This window comes from Poeciliopsis prolifica, unplaced genomic scaffold, assembly GCF_027474105.1.
Source record: "Poeciliopsis prolifica strain line A6 unplaced genomic scaffold, Auburn_PproV2 SCAFFOLD001, whole genome shotgun sequence".
Classification (NCBI taxonomy): domain Eukaryota; kingdom Metazoa; phylum Chordata; class Actinopteri; order Cyprinodontiformes; family Poeciliidae; genus Poeciliopsis; species Poeciliopsis prolifica.
Genome location: NW_026562376.1, coordinates 11,280,421 through 11,297,667, shown reverse-complemented (window position 1 = coordinate 11,297,667; position 17,247 = coordinate 11,280,421). Strand labels below are relative to the sequence as shown.

Genomic DNA, 17,247 nt, shown 5'->3' with positions numbered 1-17,247 from the left:
CTGAATAACCCATAAAAGTGGATGTAACTGGGACGTGAGGCGCTTGCAACAGTTTTCTGAACGTCTGAATTGGTGATCGTCACATCCTTACGTCACACGTTGCTGGACGTCATCCTTGTAATTTGGTGTTTGGCTGCATGAGAACGGACTTTGCTTGATTTTTAACAAAGTTTGTACGAAACCATGTAAGTTTTGCTTACACGGGGTTTGACATATTTCTTAAACTAAATAAATGTGCGCGTATGCGGCCTCTTTACGAATGGATTCTTGGATAGTGTAGTGTCGGAAATTACCAAACGTTTAGCGGCGTGAGGAAGAGCTAGCATGCTAGCAGCTAAAAAGTCGTCAAATCTCAACAATGTGTGTCAAGCGTAATAACAATCAAAGATCGTGTTATTAGGTGAGCCTTTGGGTACCTGAAGTGCAGCTTTCAAGCTGACTAATCCATGTGTTAAATGGCAACAGAGAAATCTGACGTGGTATAACTTAAGTTACAGCTACGCATGCACATAGTGACTTGTTTGTATTTTCTGCTCAGACATAAGGCGGAATCATTTGAAAAAGTTGCACCTCATTGCTCCAGCTCCGGTTCTGTAGCGATGTATGGACGTGTGTACTCCAGGATTCTCCATCGAGCTTCTAGCTACAGGCTGAAGGTTTATCGCAAAGTCCCATTGCAAGTTTGTATCTCGATCAGACTGCACTGTTCATATGCACATTCTGTCACAATTTCTATATTTTGTCATTGTTATTATCGTGTTATTGTTCCCTTTCAGACAGCCCACAAGTGTCCCTTTACGTCCTGGAGTCCGTCTCGATCAGACCAGAGTTTCTGCACTGGTGAAGAATCTGGAGCCTGGACTCGAAGTTGCTGTCATTTCTCCACACGGGCGGATTTAAACTTTCAGCAGAGCCAAGTGCAGATTAATAGCATCCTAAGAAGCAATGAACAGGTAAGAGAAATCAGACTGAATCAATAATATTGAGCTGGTTCCAGAGATAGACGAGGGACAGTGGCGAATTTTGATTTAGTTAACGTGGCTCTCCACCCTGGGTGGCATTATGTGAGGGTTGTCATTAGAATGTAATAGGAAAATGTAATTTGCTCCCAAACACATTTTCTTTTGCTTAATTGCATGTCCAGTTAGTGGTAGGGTAAAAATTTTTGCACTGTGTAATACAAATTTATTTTGTCTCCCAAAATATTTTTTTAAACAAATAAAATGGAATAGAAAAAAAAAACAACAACAATATTTAGTTTAGTTTTAATCCTTATTGCTTCTCCTAGGGTACATATACAGTAATCACATTCTGTAAAAAAGAATATTATTATAAAGCACTTATTTTTTCAGTAAGTCAATTCATTAAGTGAAATGGATTATAAGTGCATACATACAGATATCTTCAAACGTTTATTTCTGTTAATTATAATATTATGCTTACACAATTAAGCTTACATCAAATGTAATATTACATCATACCATTAAAAACATGTTCAATATGTTTTTAATGTGCATCTGCATATGTATATATACACACACACGGACATTTTTAATGTTTTTTTGGAATAGGCAATTTCCGAAATAATCTGATTTATTTAAATGTCTGCACATTGACTGAGATTTTAATCATGAGGGTGCCTTTTGGTTTCAGACTGTGAGTGTGCCAGAGTTTGATGGGCGGGCACTCAGTGCTGTGAGAAAGTTCGACAGCAACCATTTATCTGCAAATACTCCTAATGAGGACCGTCGTAGTGCAGCCACATGCTTACAGGTATGCATCTACTTTTTATGTTTTTATTTTTTTCCCCACTTATTAAAATGAAATATTTGTGTGTGTGTGTGTGTGTGTAATCCACAGTCAAAGGGCATGCTGTTTGGAGTGTTTGACGGCCACGGGGGCTGGGCATGTGCCCAGGCCGTAAGCGAGCGGCTGCTGTACTATGTAGCAGTGGCAATGATGCCGAAGCAAATCCTGGAAGAGCTTGATAAGTGCATGGATCTTGGCAGGCCTATTCCACCCATCTTACAATGGTATAAACATCATTCAGATTTTAACTATCGTGAATCAGCGCCCCTGTACATAAGACACCTTAGAGTCTTCTGGCAAGAGTTATTGGACAATGAGGAGCATGATGAAGGCATGAGGTAGGTTAACACGTTTGTAGTTCTAACATCCTAGGGATGAAACTTAGTGAAAACACTACAATTTCAAACACAGCTAATTTTGTTTAATAGGTCTTTGATCTTTTACCATATTACCTCTGCATGTTTTTTATTTTATTTTTTTAACCAGTTTGCATTTTCTAGCATTTTTTCTGATGTGTGCCTATCTGTCTTTTTGTAAAATATTTGTGGCTGTTTTTTTGAAACTTGCTCAGCTCTGTGTGTTTCTGTCTTATGACAAGTCAGATCATTTGGAGTTACAATATGACTGGTGTACTTTTGAATTTGAATGGGATGGCATGAGCATGCAGCTTTTAGGGAAACACTTTCATCTATTATGTCTCAACATTTTTACATAAACTTTAGAATGCATTGAAAAGCATCTTCAGTGAATGAATCTCAATGAACCAAACCTGGGAATAATTTTTTCTAGTCCTCAGGAGGCTCTGAGCTGTGCTTTTAGACGTCTTGATGCTGACATCTCTTTGGAGGCTCAAGTCCCACTTTCCAGTGACCTTATGAAAAGTACAGCCATCCAGGTAACTACTCACAAATCTTTTTCGCCTCAGAGCTCACGCAGTCTGAAAAATACTAATGGTTTTATATCCACAGTTGTCAGGCAGCTAAACCCAGATGTCAATATTCTTAAACAGGAGTTCTGCAGACGTAGATCCCCATCCCTGACTTTCTTTTCCAGGTGGCGTTTGCTGGATGCACTGCCTGTGTGGCTCACGTTGGAACCGATGGGATCCACGTGGCAAATGCAGGAGATTGCCGCGCAGTTTTAGGGGTGCAGAACAGTGACGGTTCCTGGAGTGCTGTCCCGCTTTCCAAAGACCACAACTCACAGAACCAAGATGAGCTGGAACGTATTAGAGCGCAGCATCCACCTTCAGAGAGAGACACAGTGGTCACAGATGACAGACTGCTCGGGGTGAGCTGGTATAAACAAAGAAAATCTGATTTATGAAATAAGTTAGTTATTCTTTCTTTCTCTGTCTCATTTTCAGGTTCTCATGCCTCTACGCGCCTTCGGTGACGTGAGATTCAAGTGGAGCGTTGACCTGCAGCAGAGCATTTTAGCCAGCCTTGAATCTGGAGTGGATCTTGACTCTTTGAACTTGTATCAGTACACTCCGCCTAACTATTTAACACCGCCGTACCTGGAAGTGACACCTGAGATAACCTATCACAAGCTGAGACCCCAGGACCGCTTCCTGATCCTCGGCACTGACGGGTTGTGGGACGAATTCTCAAGTGATGAGGCAGTGCGGCTGGTTGGAGAACACCTCAGTGGAATTCATTTACAGGTTTGTTCAGAGAACTTGCTTAAATACATTACTATATAAATGTGTGCTTGGACAATGTCTTGATTTTGCCAAGGCTGGTGCAAGCAATTAAGCTAAAAGATAAATTCCATCTATTTTTTTAAATAGACAGACGTATTATCAGAGATGGGGATAATACGTCTCTAGATAAAAGCTTTTCACAGCTTTTATCATTAAATTAATGAAAACAGATTTTGTATTTACTCGGGTTATCTTTGGGAAATATTAGCACTTCTTCGTTGATCTCAAACATTTAAATTTAACAACAGAGAAAGAACTGAAATGTTACTCCCTCGACCAAATCATACCTGGAGTGCTGATTTGATCTCTTCATGCGTGTTTGATGAATCTTTGAATTTCCCATGGCATCTATTCAGGGGTGCCTAAATGTTTGCTCTCACAAAGGGTGGACAGCATTGCTGTGATGTCGAACTGATGGCAGAGTCTCAGAAAGGATCTTAAATGCATCGAATTTCTTTTCAGCATTTTTCTTTAAACAACTAAAGATATGTTATTGATTAGAGTTTTAAAATGGCACAATGTGCCTGGAAAATACGTACATAATATGATCCCTTTAAAAGGTTGCTAGGCTGAAAACATCACCGTTTACGGCAAACCAATTCATATTTATCATGTCCCAAGAATTTTTTTCATGTCTTTCTGACTTTTCAACCTCTGGTCATTTAGGCTCCAGTTTCTCCTTCGGAGCGAAAGCTCAAGCTGGGTCAGATGCATGAACTCTTGCTGAAGCGGCGAGCTCGCGCCTCTCCAGCTCTGGATACCAACGCCGCCACTCATCTGATCCGACACGCTCTTGGAACTGGAGAGTATGGGGAGCTGTCCCAGGAGAGGCTGGCCTCAATGCTCGCTTTGCCGGAGGACCTGGCCAGAATGTACAGGGACGATATCACAGTTACTGTGGTGTATTTGAACTACGACCTGGCTAGACCCCGCCACAGTTAGCAAACTCAGTGAGTCCGACCACAGAGCTACGCTTGGTTACATACAGTCAGTATTTTGTCATGGCCGGTGTTACGCAAGCTGTTTTCCAGAAGAAGTGAAGTGAAATGATCGTTGTCAATGTTATTTTCTGTCCAGATGTTATTTTACATGAATGACTGTTTACCTTTAACCTTTCAGACATGTAATCCCAGTTTTCTTTTGGGAGAGAAAGTTCCATGTCAGCACTTTTACCTTTGTCAGTATTCTTCTTTGTGTCTTGCACAGACAATCCATCTTTGCCTTTTTTCCTGTTTCCTTTGTATTGATGTGAGCTAAAAAGTTTACTGTAAAATTTCTATTAAGAGTATCATGTTGATTTAATCAACTATTTTTAAATGATCAGTTCTGTTCCATAATGGGAAAAAATATATTATTTTATAAATAAAAACATAAATCAATACCAAAACAATTATTTTTTTATTTGAAGTTTAGAATTTAGAACAGTTCATGTCTCTGTTATCTCAACATATCAGCAGCAGAGTTTTCACAATAAACGTTGAACATTTGTTAAGAGCTGGGCGACATGGGAGCCAATCCAATCCTTTCCTGCTTTGTAAACACGAGTGTTTGTGCTCAGTGACCAAAGTTCATCCAGACAATTTTGATATTGCAAACAAATCCCAAGTGGAAAATATATCAATTTGGTTTATCACTGTTACTAAACACTTACTTTTTTTTTTAAATATCAGAGAAAGACAACGCATTTTAGAAAATTTAAGTGTAAAGTCTTGTCTCCATAACCCCACGTCTATGTTTGGTTGAGCTGACTTTCACAGTTGGTTTTCTGTTTTTAACCGTTTCCCCACTTGATGAAGTCATGCAGAAACTCAGTATTACTGGTGTTAGACGGTAAACAAAGGGATGGGGTCAGCGATTTGGTTTCACAGTAAGAGCACAGTAGTGTGGTAGAGAAGAAAACTCTCCATCAGAGGAAGTTCTAATACACAATGAACTTGTGGTTACAAATCTGACTTGTACAAAGCAGTGGGTACAGTTAGAGAGGATCCAGCGACGGTCGGGACAGATCCGCTTGGCGTCAGAAATGAAGGACATGACTGGGAACAGGAAGATTTTGATAGGGACCCTCATATTCTGGCAACTCAAGGCGAGTTTGCTTTTTTATTTTAACATTTTAAAGGATCTGTTTTTATTTCTTTCTTATTCTTAAAAAATAAAAACTATTGAACTGATGACAGTGAAGCTTGCCTTAGATGTTGAAGTATCAGTGTGTCCTTAGAGTAATCTTGAAAGACATTGCTGGCTGTTTTATTGTTGTTCCATATTTTCTCCCTTTGTGAAAAATTGCTGTGTTTCCTTGGAATCTCTATGTAAAAATGAATAAGCTTAACATTTGTCTTACTATTAAATATTATTGATTTGTAGGCTATAACCTTTAGGTGTGTTTAGAGATGTAGAGGAAACAGCTGCAGATCTGGATCTCACTTGATTATAATTCTAGCTTATTCCAATAAGTTCTGAGAATAAGACAATTTAAAATTTAAATTTGAAACTTCAAAGCTAATAGGTTTTTGTTTTTGCTAATATGTATTTTTTTTTTATGAAATTGATCATTTCTGTTTTCTGTGGTTTAGGTTGCATTCATTAAGATTTCAAAAACAGTTTCAAAAATCACTTAAGTTGCATTCATATGTAAAATTTGCAACATATAGATCTATGTTGCAAATGAAATAATTTGCAGTGATTGAATTATTTTTTATAATTAAAGTGAAGTCAATTAAATGTCATGTTATGACCGTCTAGTGTTGGCCAGATTATAACATGAAGGATCCATCCTCATCAGATCTTAAGTAGCCAACACACAAGATGTTGAACATTTTGTAATGTTATTTGTGTTGGACAAAAAGTGTGAGCTGAGAATGGATCACAAGAAGTCGGCACCTGCAGCTTTTATATCCGTCACCTCCGGCAGACAACCAATTGAACATCTCCGTCTTGGTTTTGGAACCAATCAAGAGACAGGCACCTGCACACTCATATTTACATAATTAAGTTAAAGACGGCAGTTGTAACACTTTGCATATAAACGCTCTAAATAATCACAAACTTCATGGAGAAACACACGATGACAGCAATGAACCAAACGCTTTAAGGGAGGAGTAGAAATTATTGGAACATCAAGTCAGGATCAGAGAAAAGGCAAACAGAGCATCGAAATACAACTTAACATGAATGCATAGAATAGTTATAACATACTCAAAAACTTATTTTATTTACTTAATCTAAACAGGAAAATTCATTTATTTTTGATTTATTACCACAGTCGTAGACTAACCAACACTCAAAACGTTCAGAATATATGAATGTAGATGTGCTGGCTGTTTACAGAGTACCTTATCAAACAGAAAGTCTGGTGGAAGGAAAAGCATGGCAGCGATGCACTGACAACACTGACAACCATGCAGCTGAGAGGAAACTGAAGCAAAGATTTAGATGTGTCCTAGACATGATTTATTACTGTGATATTTCTTCCTAACTCTTATAAACCCTAAATTGAGCATTACTTCCATTTAGTGATGACACATAAAACTGCTGGCTAAAAATGACTTTTGAAGTGTTTAGATAACTCTTGAATGTTTTCTCCACAGTGTTTGGTATCTCTAGATCCAGCATGGACACAACTGAGGTTCTTGGGCAAAATTCACAATGATGCAAAGAGTCCAAATGAAAGCAACCATGAGGTACATTTAAAACAATGTTTTCATCACTCATCGCATGAGAATCATGGCTGTAATGCAGCATGGTGTCCTCATTCAACCAGGATGATGCTGCCTCCGTTCTCCAGCTGCCATGGCATTCACTGGCTGGCGGATTGAGGCGGATGAAGAGGGGCTGGGTTATTCCACCAATTAACTTTCCAGAAAACAATGGGGGACCATATCCCAAATTTCTGGTGACAGTAAGTGAGTTTTTATTTGGGGAACTCACTGCTGTCAATTCATGTGCTCTGAAATATGCTTCTTCAAAATATTGCCATGTATTAGATGTCATTTTTTAAATTTCTTTTTTCCAAAGCTTAAGTCAAGTAAAGCTGAAACAGTAGCCATAACATACAAGATCAGTGGCCCAGGTGCGGATCAGCCCCCTGAAGGTATTTTTACTGTCGATGACCGGTCTGGTATGATTTATGTGACCGAGCCACTGGACAGGGAGAAACAAGCCAAATACACTGTAAGCCTCATTTAATCATTTCTCTCTGTTTTTTTTTTTTTTGTCATTCCTTATATGAGGCTGATGGTGCTGAGGAGATTAAATCCTTCTGGACTTTTTTATTACAGCTGTGGGCTTATGCCCAGACAGGCACAATACATGCAGAGCAGCCCATGGAGCTCATCATCAACGTCATTGACCAGAATGACAACAAACCAGAATTCAATCAGACAGTTTTCACCGGCAGAGTGAGCGAAAGTGCCAAAGTTGGTAAGGAGTCAGTACAGCAAGATAACAGAACCTAAATATTCCTTTCCGTTCGGAGCCGTGACTTAATTTCTTCAACAGGTAAACCCATCTTGAGTGTAACAGCTGAAGATAAGGACGATCCAGATACATACAATGCTATAATTAGGTATCGACTGCTATCTCAGATACCTGGAATGCCCAAAGAGGAGATGTTTGCTATAAACGCAGTGAATGGACGGATCAGTCTGAAGGAACAGGGACTGGATAGAGAGGTAATGAGGCTTTCTGTGTGAGCATTATTCTTTTTAAACTTTTGTCCCCCACAAATTTCTTTGTATGCAAATGTTATCCTTCTAGACTCATCCAGAATATACACTGATTGTTACTGCTGCTGATATGAAAGGGGAAGGTCTGATCACAACCTGCACTACTATCATTACCGTTACTGACAGCAACGATAATGCTCCAAATTTCATTGACACATCTGTAAGTTGCAAAACTTTCTCTGAAATATGATGAAATTAAAAATGTGTTGAGAGTTTAACTTTTGAACTCACTGAGGAGTGTTTCTTGCTATGTTTGAGATATCCACAACAGTCCATGAGAATGAGATAGGAGTGGAGGTAGCAAGACTGAAAGCCACTGACATGGACGAGTCAGGATCTCCAAATTCAAACACCAAATATTCCATCATCAAAGGCAATGAAGCGGGAGCCTTTAACATCACCGTTGGTTCAAATAAGATGGAGGGAATAATCACAACTGCCAAGGTTCAGAAAATTACCCTGAAAATGTTATTCAAAAGTCATATAGACATCGTATTTACTGATCTTCTCACCTTCTTTTTCAAGGAACTGGATTTTGAGAACTTGTCTGAGTACAAACTGTTGGTGGCGGTAACAAACGAGGCGCCATTTTCCGTCCCCGTGTCCACATCTACAGCCACAGTCACAATAAAAGTCATTGACCGAAACGAGCCTCCTGTTTTCAGCCCAGCCGAGGTTCACATAACCCTCTCAGAGGATGTGAGAGTCGGCACGGCCGTGGTCCAGCTGAAAGCAAAGGACCCGGATACAGCCAGAGCACAGCGCGTAACGTAATCAAAACACACACTGCTTACCTTTGAGTGTCTTCAACATTTGATCAAACTCTGTGGCCAGCATATTGTCTGTTTCTACTGCTTTACTGACAATTTACATTTGGTGACAATGTAACACAGTAGAGAAGGGTCCAATATGTTTCGATAGATGGGCCAATAGGTTCGGTTGTCGGAGCACGATAGGTGTTTAAATGACACACAAACACAGTTGAGTGAATTTAAAGAACAATTAGCTTTAGTAACATTAACCATAAACTCACAATTGGACAAGACACACAATTAAGAAAATAAAATGACACACAATAAAATACATAAAATAAAAACAACAATAAAGTGCTAAACCTCAAATTTAAATCTTTTGGGTGCACCCTGGTAATCTGCACTCTAATCTTTTTAAACAACAAATCAATCAAATTAAATCCCAATTCAGGTCTCACTCAACATCATTCACATAAGGAGAATCTCCTACACAGCAGTTTATTGTCATGTCAAATAAAAAGAAAACGGTCCGAAAGGCAGTGTCCAATATGTCCAGGAAACAACAACAAAAAATGTCAGTCAGTGTCTCATACATAACCACTGTGTGCGAAGATGTGAGTGATAACAGCCTACCACATTGCAGGGTGCAGCAGGGCTCCAAACGCAAGGGAGGAAATCCAGTTCTCTCTAAGTCCAGGTGGGAAGACCCGCCATCAAGGTCAATAGAGGAATCCACTCCAGGAAAGTTAAATGGGGAATCCACCTCAGGAACAATCCAGGAGAAAAAAATAAAAACCTGATCTGTCAACAGACAAGAACAGCAGAAATATAGAATTTTTATTCTATAACCAATCTAGCTTACATCCTTAGATCATGTTTCATAACTGTTGTAAAATTCTTTTCCAAGCACAATAATAAAACATTACATTTTACCCAAACTCAGCAAAGGTTCACATTTGAATAACTAAGTAGTTCAAATAAAGACTATTATTCGACAACAACAAGATAAAAAGAACAAAAAACAAATGAAAAGCATAAAATATGCTCACCGATCTCAGTGCGGCACGTTCAGAACAACTACATAGTGACTCAGTCTGGACACGTAGGGCACTAGACAGTGTAAAAAGCATATTTTTCAAGTTTTAACTTCAACAATATGAATTGAATAAAATAAAAATAGATTATTATTTAGGCTTTACCTTCAGTTGAACTGAGACCAACTGCCAACCAACTGCCGGAAGAGCTAACAGTTCCAACTGATCTTAACGGCTCTAACGGCAGAAAATCTCGTTCAGTTTTCTGAAGCTTACAACTCTTTCTAGCTTAGAAATTCGACTATAAACAATAACTATTTACACACAAAAAAAGAAAAGTTTCTTCAAAGTCAATAAACAACATTAAAAACATATCAAAAGACTCTCACTCTGTCTCAGCTGTCTCATCAGGGTCGGATCTCCCGCATACAATCAATTCTGCCAACACGGGAAAGAAGGCGGAGTCTCTGTGGCATTCCGCTCTCTGATTGGTCTAAAAATTCACGGAAACCAAACTTCCCATTGGCCAGACAGACCACCCCCGCCTACCCAATCTCTATTCCTTAAAGGGCTATCCCCACTTTATGTGGGTTACAAAAAACTCCAATTCTTAGGGTTGGAAGACCTCCATGCCCTCTTGGCATTAGGTGATGTTTTCATTCCAAAACATTAATGAATAAAAACTAAAAGCCCAATCTATAACTTAGCCAGTCAAACAGTAACATCAGAAAATAACAATTTAGTTTTTTGGGGAAGTTTGTTTATGTTTTGTTCTTTGACAAGAAGCAACAATCTATAAAGGCTTATTGTACAGCGATTTTAATGTGTTGCTATATTGCAATTTGGTTGGTACTTATTTACCAATGTTATAAAATGTCTGAGATCCTCTTCAGTGTGTGTTTTTTGTAAAGGTGTTCTGTATTTTTATTGTAAAGATATAGGGTAAGTTCAAAAAAGGAACTGAAAGAGGGAAATAATTTTTTATCCAAATAGACATGACATACATTCCAAAGAAGCTCATGAACGAGCAGAACTTTATGATCATAAAAGCAGCTTGAAAAATAATCCACAATGGAAATGCATACATTATGATAGATAATTTCTGTTTTCTCAGTTTTATGTATTTGAAATGTACACATAGTAATTTTAATATACTTCTTTAAATAATCGGATTACTTAATATTAATGTTAATAAACTGCAAATAAGACTAAAAATTATTCTCTGGCTTTTCTTAGATATTGTAAAAAATCAGTCCTTTTTATTTTAAGTTTTAAATGGGAAAAGTTATTTGATCTGTTTTTGAAATGGAAATTTTAATAAATATACATATATAGTAATCAAGCTGTTTGTCTTGATTTCAGATACAAACTCTACAACGACAGCGCCCGGTGGCTGAGCACCAACCACAGCACTGGATCAGTTAAAGTTGTGAGCAGCATGGACCGAGAGTCACAACGTGTCAGAGAAAACAAATATACAGTTTTAGTTTTGGCTTATGATGATGGTAAATTTAAAATGTTACTGTTTTCACTGAACCATCACTGTGTTAATTCTGTTAAACAAATGAAAAACAACTTTCTTAACTCCTCCAGATCTTATTCCAGCTACAGGAACTGGTACTCTGGTTGTGAGTTTGTTGGATGTGAATGACCACCTTCCAGAGGTCAGGCAGAAAACAGCCACTCTGTGTAACTCTGACCCTTTTCCTGCACTCCTGGACGTAGTGGATCTGGATGGACCGGGTCATGCTGGGCCATTTACTGTGGAGCTTATAGAAGGACATAAGAAGAACTGGATTGTCAAAACCAATTCCACAAGTAAAGTGGCTGAGATGCTGATGAAGTGTTATGACAGCAAACTAGTGGTCCAAAAATAAAACTCTTTGTTGTAAAGTTTACATTTTGCTTCCTCCCCCTAGGCAATGTGGCGGCTCTCTACCCCAAACAAAACCTACCTCCTGGGAACTATAATGTTACCATGATGATTTATGATGTTGGGGGGCTCTACAAAGACAGTACTCTGGTTGTAGAGGTGTGCCACTGTCAAGGTGGAGTAGATGCCTGTTTGCCAAGGAGTAAAGGACATGAAGACATTCCTTCTTTTGCAACCCCTCTACTGGTATCTGTCTTTGGCCTCCTGTGTAAGTGGCCATCTGATCCTGAAAATAACTTGATCAGTTTTGTCTTTTGTCACTTACTTTGCATTCGATTGCAGTGCTGCTCCTGCTACTCCTGCTGCTCCTGCTGCTGCTGAGCAGAAGGAGGAGAAAGGAGGCCCCTCTCCTGGAAGATCTGACCCGTGATGACCTATTCTGCTACAGTGAGGAGGGAGGAGGTGAAGACGACAGGGTATGTGGAGAGGGAGCGGAACAGGACCAATAGCTGTTAGTTTGTGCATTTTTAGGGGACTGCAGCTACATGATATTTCTAACATGTGCACATTTGCCTTTAAGTCCTCAAACCGTGTTGAGATTCATACTTTCAGCATATTATATCCCCAAGATCGTTACATTAAAAAAGCTCAGGTGAATCTTACATCTGTGTGACAAAGAATGACCACTTACATTGTTTGGAATCGCTCATTCTTTTTTTATTGTTCTTTTGCAGGACTATGATTTGTCCCAGTTGCACAGAGGGCTGGACAACCGACCTGAAGTCTTCAGCACAGATGTGTTTCCTACTGTCCAGGCTCGACCGGGGTACCGTCTGCAAATTCAAGCCAACGAGGACGTTTGCAATTTTATTGAACATGTGAGACATCAAAAGATTGAAATACAGCACATTAGAAACATTCAATGCATCCTGAATCTTTGTCCCTAATTGTTATGCTTTGTCCAGAACCTACAAGCAGCAAACAGAGACCCCACAGCTCCTCCGTATGACTCTCTGCTCGTGTTCGACTATGAGGGTGGAAGCTCTGAGGTGGGTTCACTCAGCTCCATTCAGTCTTCAGATTCAGACGTGGATCAGGATTTTGAGAGTTTGAATCAGTGGGGGCCATGCTTTGGCAGACTGGCAGACCTGTACGCAAAGGGAAGAGAGGAGGAAGACGATGACAACCAAACACTGCCAGGAAAATCAGAATTATTCTAACATTATCAAATATATTGGGAGGTCATCTAAACTTACAGCTGTCTGTCTTAGAAATGATCAGTGGACATTTTTTTTGCCACCAAGTGTTTTTTTAATTTTACAGAGGCTTTACTCTCTTTCTGTTAGCTTTGTGTGTGCTACTGCTGAATTCTTTGACAATAATATTTAAACAGAAATCCTATTTGATTGTTTTTGATGCACTTCTGTTTTAAAGTTTTTTTAGGTTTTTTTTTTTTTTACTTGTTTATTGCCATTAAGTTAAAATGTGATTTCAAGCTATTTTGGGAAAACATTTATACCCTGAACTTTTTTAAATTTTACCACAGGACAGCTTCAAACTTTTATGTATTTAGTGAGGATTTATGTTATAGTTTAGACCAGGGCTTTGCATCCTCTTTCAACATTCTACTGTGGCTCGATTGTTGGCTAAAAATGCTTAACATATAAGCATTATTTAAGTTGTAAAGGTGATTAAAGTATGGCAGCTTGAGCTTTTGCAAGGTATTACTGTGATTTCTTAGCCTACAAAATCTTGTACTTTATCAGTCCATATGTTATATGAACCAAAGGTTTTGCTATGTGTGAGTCTTTGTACTTCAAATTTTGATGCATCAATAAAATACTCCATAAATGAAACCAAGACTCTGATGCTTGAGTAATCCCACCCTTTATACTGATGACAAATCTGATTCCTGACCAGTGATTGTCTTAAGAATGAACTTTAGTCATTCATTATCTTCCAACTCAGATGAACTTTGACACCAAAAGTCTTCAGTGCTGTGCCACACCAAGGACTTATAGAAACAATGAGAAAAGGTTTCTGTTGTCTCTCTATTCTTTTTTTTGTTATTTGATATTTTATGTTGAAATGAAGACCTGTCCAACCCTAACCCAAGAAATGAATAAAAGGGAACAACTTTCAGCAAAGGTACGTTAGTAAAAAAGGTAAATTAGGTGTTGGAAAATTGTGAAAAGTGTCATTTATTACCTTACTTTTTAAAATTTGACCCTGTTAATGCTTTTTTCATCCACAACAGACGATGCAGAACATGTTTCAGGAGGGGTTGTACCAGGTTTTTTTTAAGGAGACTCCTCCAGCCAGCCCCTCCACTGAGACCAGTAACACTAATAATGAGGAGCTAACAAATGTTAGGATTCATCGTTGGTTTGGGACTGTGGTAAACACGAGACTTTTAGTCACTGGGGTAAGGTGCCGTCTTTTTCTGCTCATCCAAAATACCGTAATTATGAGAAGTTCATGTACGCTCATCAGGGGCATCATATTGATTTGGAGTTTTTAAAAAGATGCATTTGAACAACCGCAATAGAAACCTGGTGCACAACTTGACTTTTTTCAAATCCCAACAGAGTGAAAATCAAACATACACTGCTACTAATATCTAAATAGACATTTTGCTTAACCTTTTAAAGCTTGTACACCTTCATCATGCCATTCAATTTCTGAAGTGCACCAGTAACATTAGAACAAATGCTGAGTGTAATGTCGCCACCTTTTGGCTCAATTCATAGTGACCAAATATCTCAGTTTTGTTTTGTTTTACTCAAAAACAATTATCCAGAAGCTTAAATCCAATTTGACTTTAATGTGTGGCTTTTGGAACAGGAGCTTCTTTCTCAGTCAGCACTCTCTCTGTCCATGTTGGGGTTAAACTTATCCAACTATGAACAGTAACACTGTTCATAGTTGGATGTTAGTGCAAGATGGAGTTCCATCTTGCACTACTTTTCCTGTAGGGAATGTTTGTAAAGCTCTGGTTGGCACTGTGTGTTGTGATTCTGATTTTGAGCTGATTTTGAGTATTTTCTTCAGGTGATTCAGGTCCTCAGCGCCTTGGCGAGCATTTTGGCCACAGTGGGCCATGCATGTGTGTGTTACAGCTGTTCTGTTGTCATGGTAACTCCAGTCTGGTCAAGCTTGACAGTAAGTCACTTTCTGCTTTGCAATGTTTTCATTAAGAGCACCTGAACTTAAGAGAGGCAAGTTAAATCTAACTATTGGTGATGTTACAGTATGCAGCTGCTGGGTGTCTGGCAGTGGAGGTTCAGAGGAAGGCTAGTAACATAAAGGTAAAAACATTATCTAGTGATAGGTCAGGATTTTATCATGAGCTGTTTTCACTTGTTTCTCACTCCAAACAGATCATCATTCTCATGGCGCTGAACGTTTTCAGTCTGTTGTTTGGATTTGCTGCTCTGCTGGCCAATAGCCTGGCATCTGTGGAAGCTGCAGACCTGAGCTCATACCAGCAGGTAAATCTGCAGAATTACTGTTAATGTTCCTGTTATGAATAGGATCGTGACATTTCCCACTCTCTGTCTCCTTCTTGTTTTCATGTGATAAGCGGGCTGGTTCAAATGTTATGAAGGGGAGCTACATTGTGTTCACTGCCCTGTGTTTTGTGGGAACATTTTACATCCTATTTCTGTGCTGGAGAGGTCTGCGCCGATACAGTTCTCGCAATGTTAAGACCTACATCCGCATCTCACAGGTACGAATGCCTCCTGAACCAAAGTACAGTTTATTTACAGTTGAAACTGTAATTTCACAGCAAGAGAGACTGGTATGCACTGCAAAATAGATAACATCATAAGGGAGGAAAATCATGAAGAAACATTAAATGTATTATTTTTGGCATCTAGTTAATAGAAAAATAGGAATTTGGGTGATCCTAACTGATTAAGAGTCATCAGGTGAGAAAGGACTGTATTCATAACACATAACACAGATATTTTAATTCTGTGTTATGCATATGAACACTCATTAAGAATGTTGCCGATTTATTGCACTTCTAGACTTTTCACCGTTGATCATAATGTGGTTTTAATTAATTTTCTTAACAGGATCCAGAGGACACGAATGGACTTCTGACAGAACAAGAAGACCTGAATCTATAAAATTTGATGTCATGAAATATCTTTAAATTCATTTTATGTGCATGGCATTTGTACACTAAGTTATTGTTGCACTATATTCTTTGTACCATCTGGACATAAAAAAGCTAATTTGATGTATAGACCGCTTCTCCGGGATTCTAGAAGAAATCACAAGAACTTTAAGCTTCAAAGCAAATAATTTCATAACCTATCTTTGAATTTGGTAACAAATTCAAAGTTATGTGAATTTGTTTGTTTTTGGGGTACAGCAATAATGTTCTTGGGTCAATTTGACCCGGGTGTTTAATCATGCAATAGTGTCAGAAACCAAAATATTCCTCCAAAAACACTTTTGTATCTGATTATTAACTCCAATACTAATTATTTCAATCAATATCTGCACAATGATGTTTTCTTTTATTTTTCACAAATAAAGGATCAATGATGGCAATCCACTCATTTACTCATGTGGACATAAAAAATGGATCTTACAATTTTTATGTCCACTGAAAAAAACCTAAACACACAGACAAAAAAAACATTAATTTCCTTGAAATTGTTCTTTTGCTATTTTTTTCACAATACATTTTATTTGATTTTTTTTCAGATCTTTATTATTGAACTTGACACAGATACTGTTCAGGGTCAAATTTAATCACTGTTTAAAATCAAGACAAATGAGTCATGCAGAGAGTATTTATGTTTTCCTCCACTTCTGCTGAGAGTCACTCAGTGTGGGTGGAGTTTGTCCACGGGAACAGAAAAGGTTCCCGTCAAAAACTGTATGCTTTCTCGCAGTTTCCTGGTGAAGTAAAGAGAATAGTGAGAAAGTGGGCTTGTGTGCGTGCACGTGTGCAAATGTGTAAAATGAATACATTTTCAGTTTATATGTAGAGTGCACCTATTAAGGCAAAAAGAAAAAGTTTCATGCAAAAAAAAAAAGAAAAAAAATACACTTTCAACTATTAAAAAAAAACAAAACACAAAACTTTAAAACTGGTCAATTTGACCCGCAACATAAGAGGGGGGTTTAATTCTTTGAGACGGTGCAAGTGTGAAAATTGCTTTCATTTTCCAAAATGTTATATTTGATATCGACACTAGAGGGCAGCATTGGTGATGTAGACGCCAACATTTTTCATACTAACATACTAAACTTTTTTCTCAAAACCTTCAACTAAATTCATGTGAAAGAGGAAACATTATGAGCAAGTGCAAAAGCCAAACTAGTAAAT

General features: G+C 38.3%; 3 protein-coding genes and 1 long non-coding RNA gene across 5 annotated transcripts; 3 read left to right on the top strand and 1 right to left on the bottom strand.

Moving 5' to 3' along the window:
• The first annotated feature begins 104 nt into the window (after window positions 1–104).
• pdp2 (putative pyruvate dehydrogenase phosphatase isoenzyme 2) lies at window positions 105–4,864 on the top strand. 2 transcript variants are annotated; one of them, XM_055030997.1, is made up of 9 exons: window positions 105–185; window positions 539–680; window positions 777–953; window positions 1,654–1,773; window positions 1,861–2,147; window positions 2,599–2,704; window positions 2,863–3,099; window positions 3,176–3,475; window positions 4,181–4,864. In XM_055030997.1, exons 2-9 carry the CDS (start codon window positions 600–602, stop codon window positions 4,454–4,456), a joined length of 1,584 nt encoding a protein of 527 aa, XP_054886972.1. In that variant the 5' UTR covers window positions 105–185; window positions 539–599; the 3' UTR covers window positions 4,457–4,864. The 2 variants fall into 2 exon arrangements, with proteins under 2 accessions (XP_054886972.1, XP_054886979.1); XM_055031004.1 differs by having other exon boundaries at window positions 111–400.
• Window positions 4,865–5,027: 163 nt separating this feature from the next.
• si:dkey-30c15.12 (uncharacterized protein LOC793186 homolog) lies at window positions 5,028–13,724 on the top strand. Its single transcript, XM_055030968.1, has 15 exons — window positions 5,028–5,600; window positions 7,102–7,194; window positions 7,275–7,412; window positions 7,529–7,684; window positions 7,792–7,933; window positions 8,012–8,184; window positions 8,270–8,398; window positions 8,497–8,682; window positions 8,764–9,008; window positions 11,387–11,529; window positions 11,618–11,842; window positions 11,944–12,165; window positions 12,240–12,373; window positions 12,632–12,775; window positions 12,863–13,724. The coding sequence occupies exons 1-15, from the start codon at window positions 5,538–5,540 to the stop codon at window positions 13,115–13,117; spliced, it is 2,448 nt and encodes an 815-aa protein (XP_054886943.1). The 5' UTR covers window positions 5,028–5,537; the 3' UTR covers window positions 13,118–13,724.
• Window positions 9,238–10,549, bottom strand: LOC129360680 (uncharacterized). Its single transcript, XR_008606083.1, has 4 exons — window positions 10,414–10,549; window positions 10,190–10,261; window positions 10,040–10,100; window positions 9,238–9,791 (listed from the first exon to the last, which is right to left on the bottom strand). It is a non-coding gene; the product is annotated as an uncharacterized LOC129360680 (long non-coding RNA).
• Window positions 13,725–13,887: 163 nt separating the features above from the next.
• On the top strand, window positions 13,888–16,463 carry si:dkey-30c15.13 (uncharacterized protein LOC558731 homolog). The gene is made up of 7 exons (XM_055030959.1): window positions 13,888–14,045; window positions 14,155–14,322; window positions 14,949–15,059; window positions 15,149–15,205; window positions 15,278–15,388; window positions 15,481–15,627; window positions 15,980–16,463. The coding sequence occupies exons 1-7, from the start codon at window positions 13,986–13,988 to the stop codon at window positions 16,031–16,033; spliced, it is 708 nt and encodes a 235-aa protein (XP_054886934.1). The 5' UTR covers window positions 13,888–13,985; the 3' UTR covers window positions 16,034–16,463.
• The last annotated feature ends 784 nt before the right edge of the window (window positions 16,464–17,247 follow it).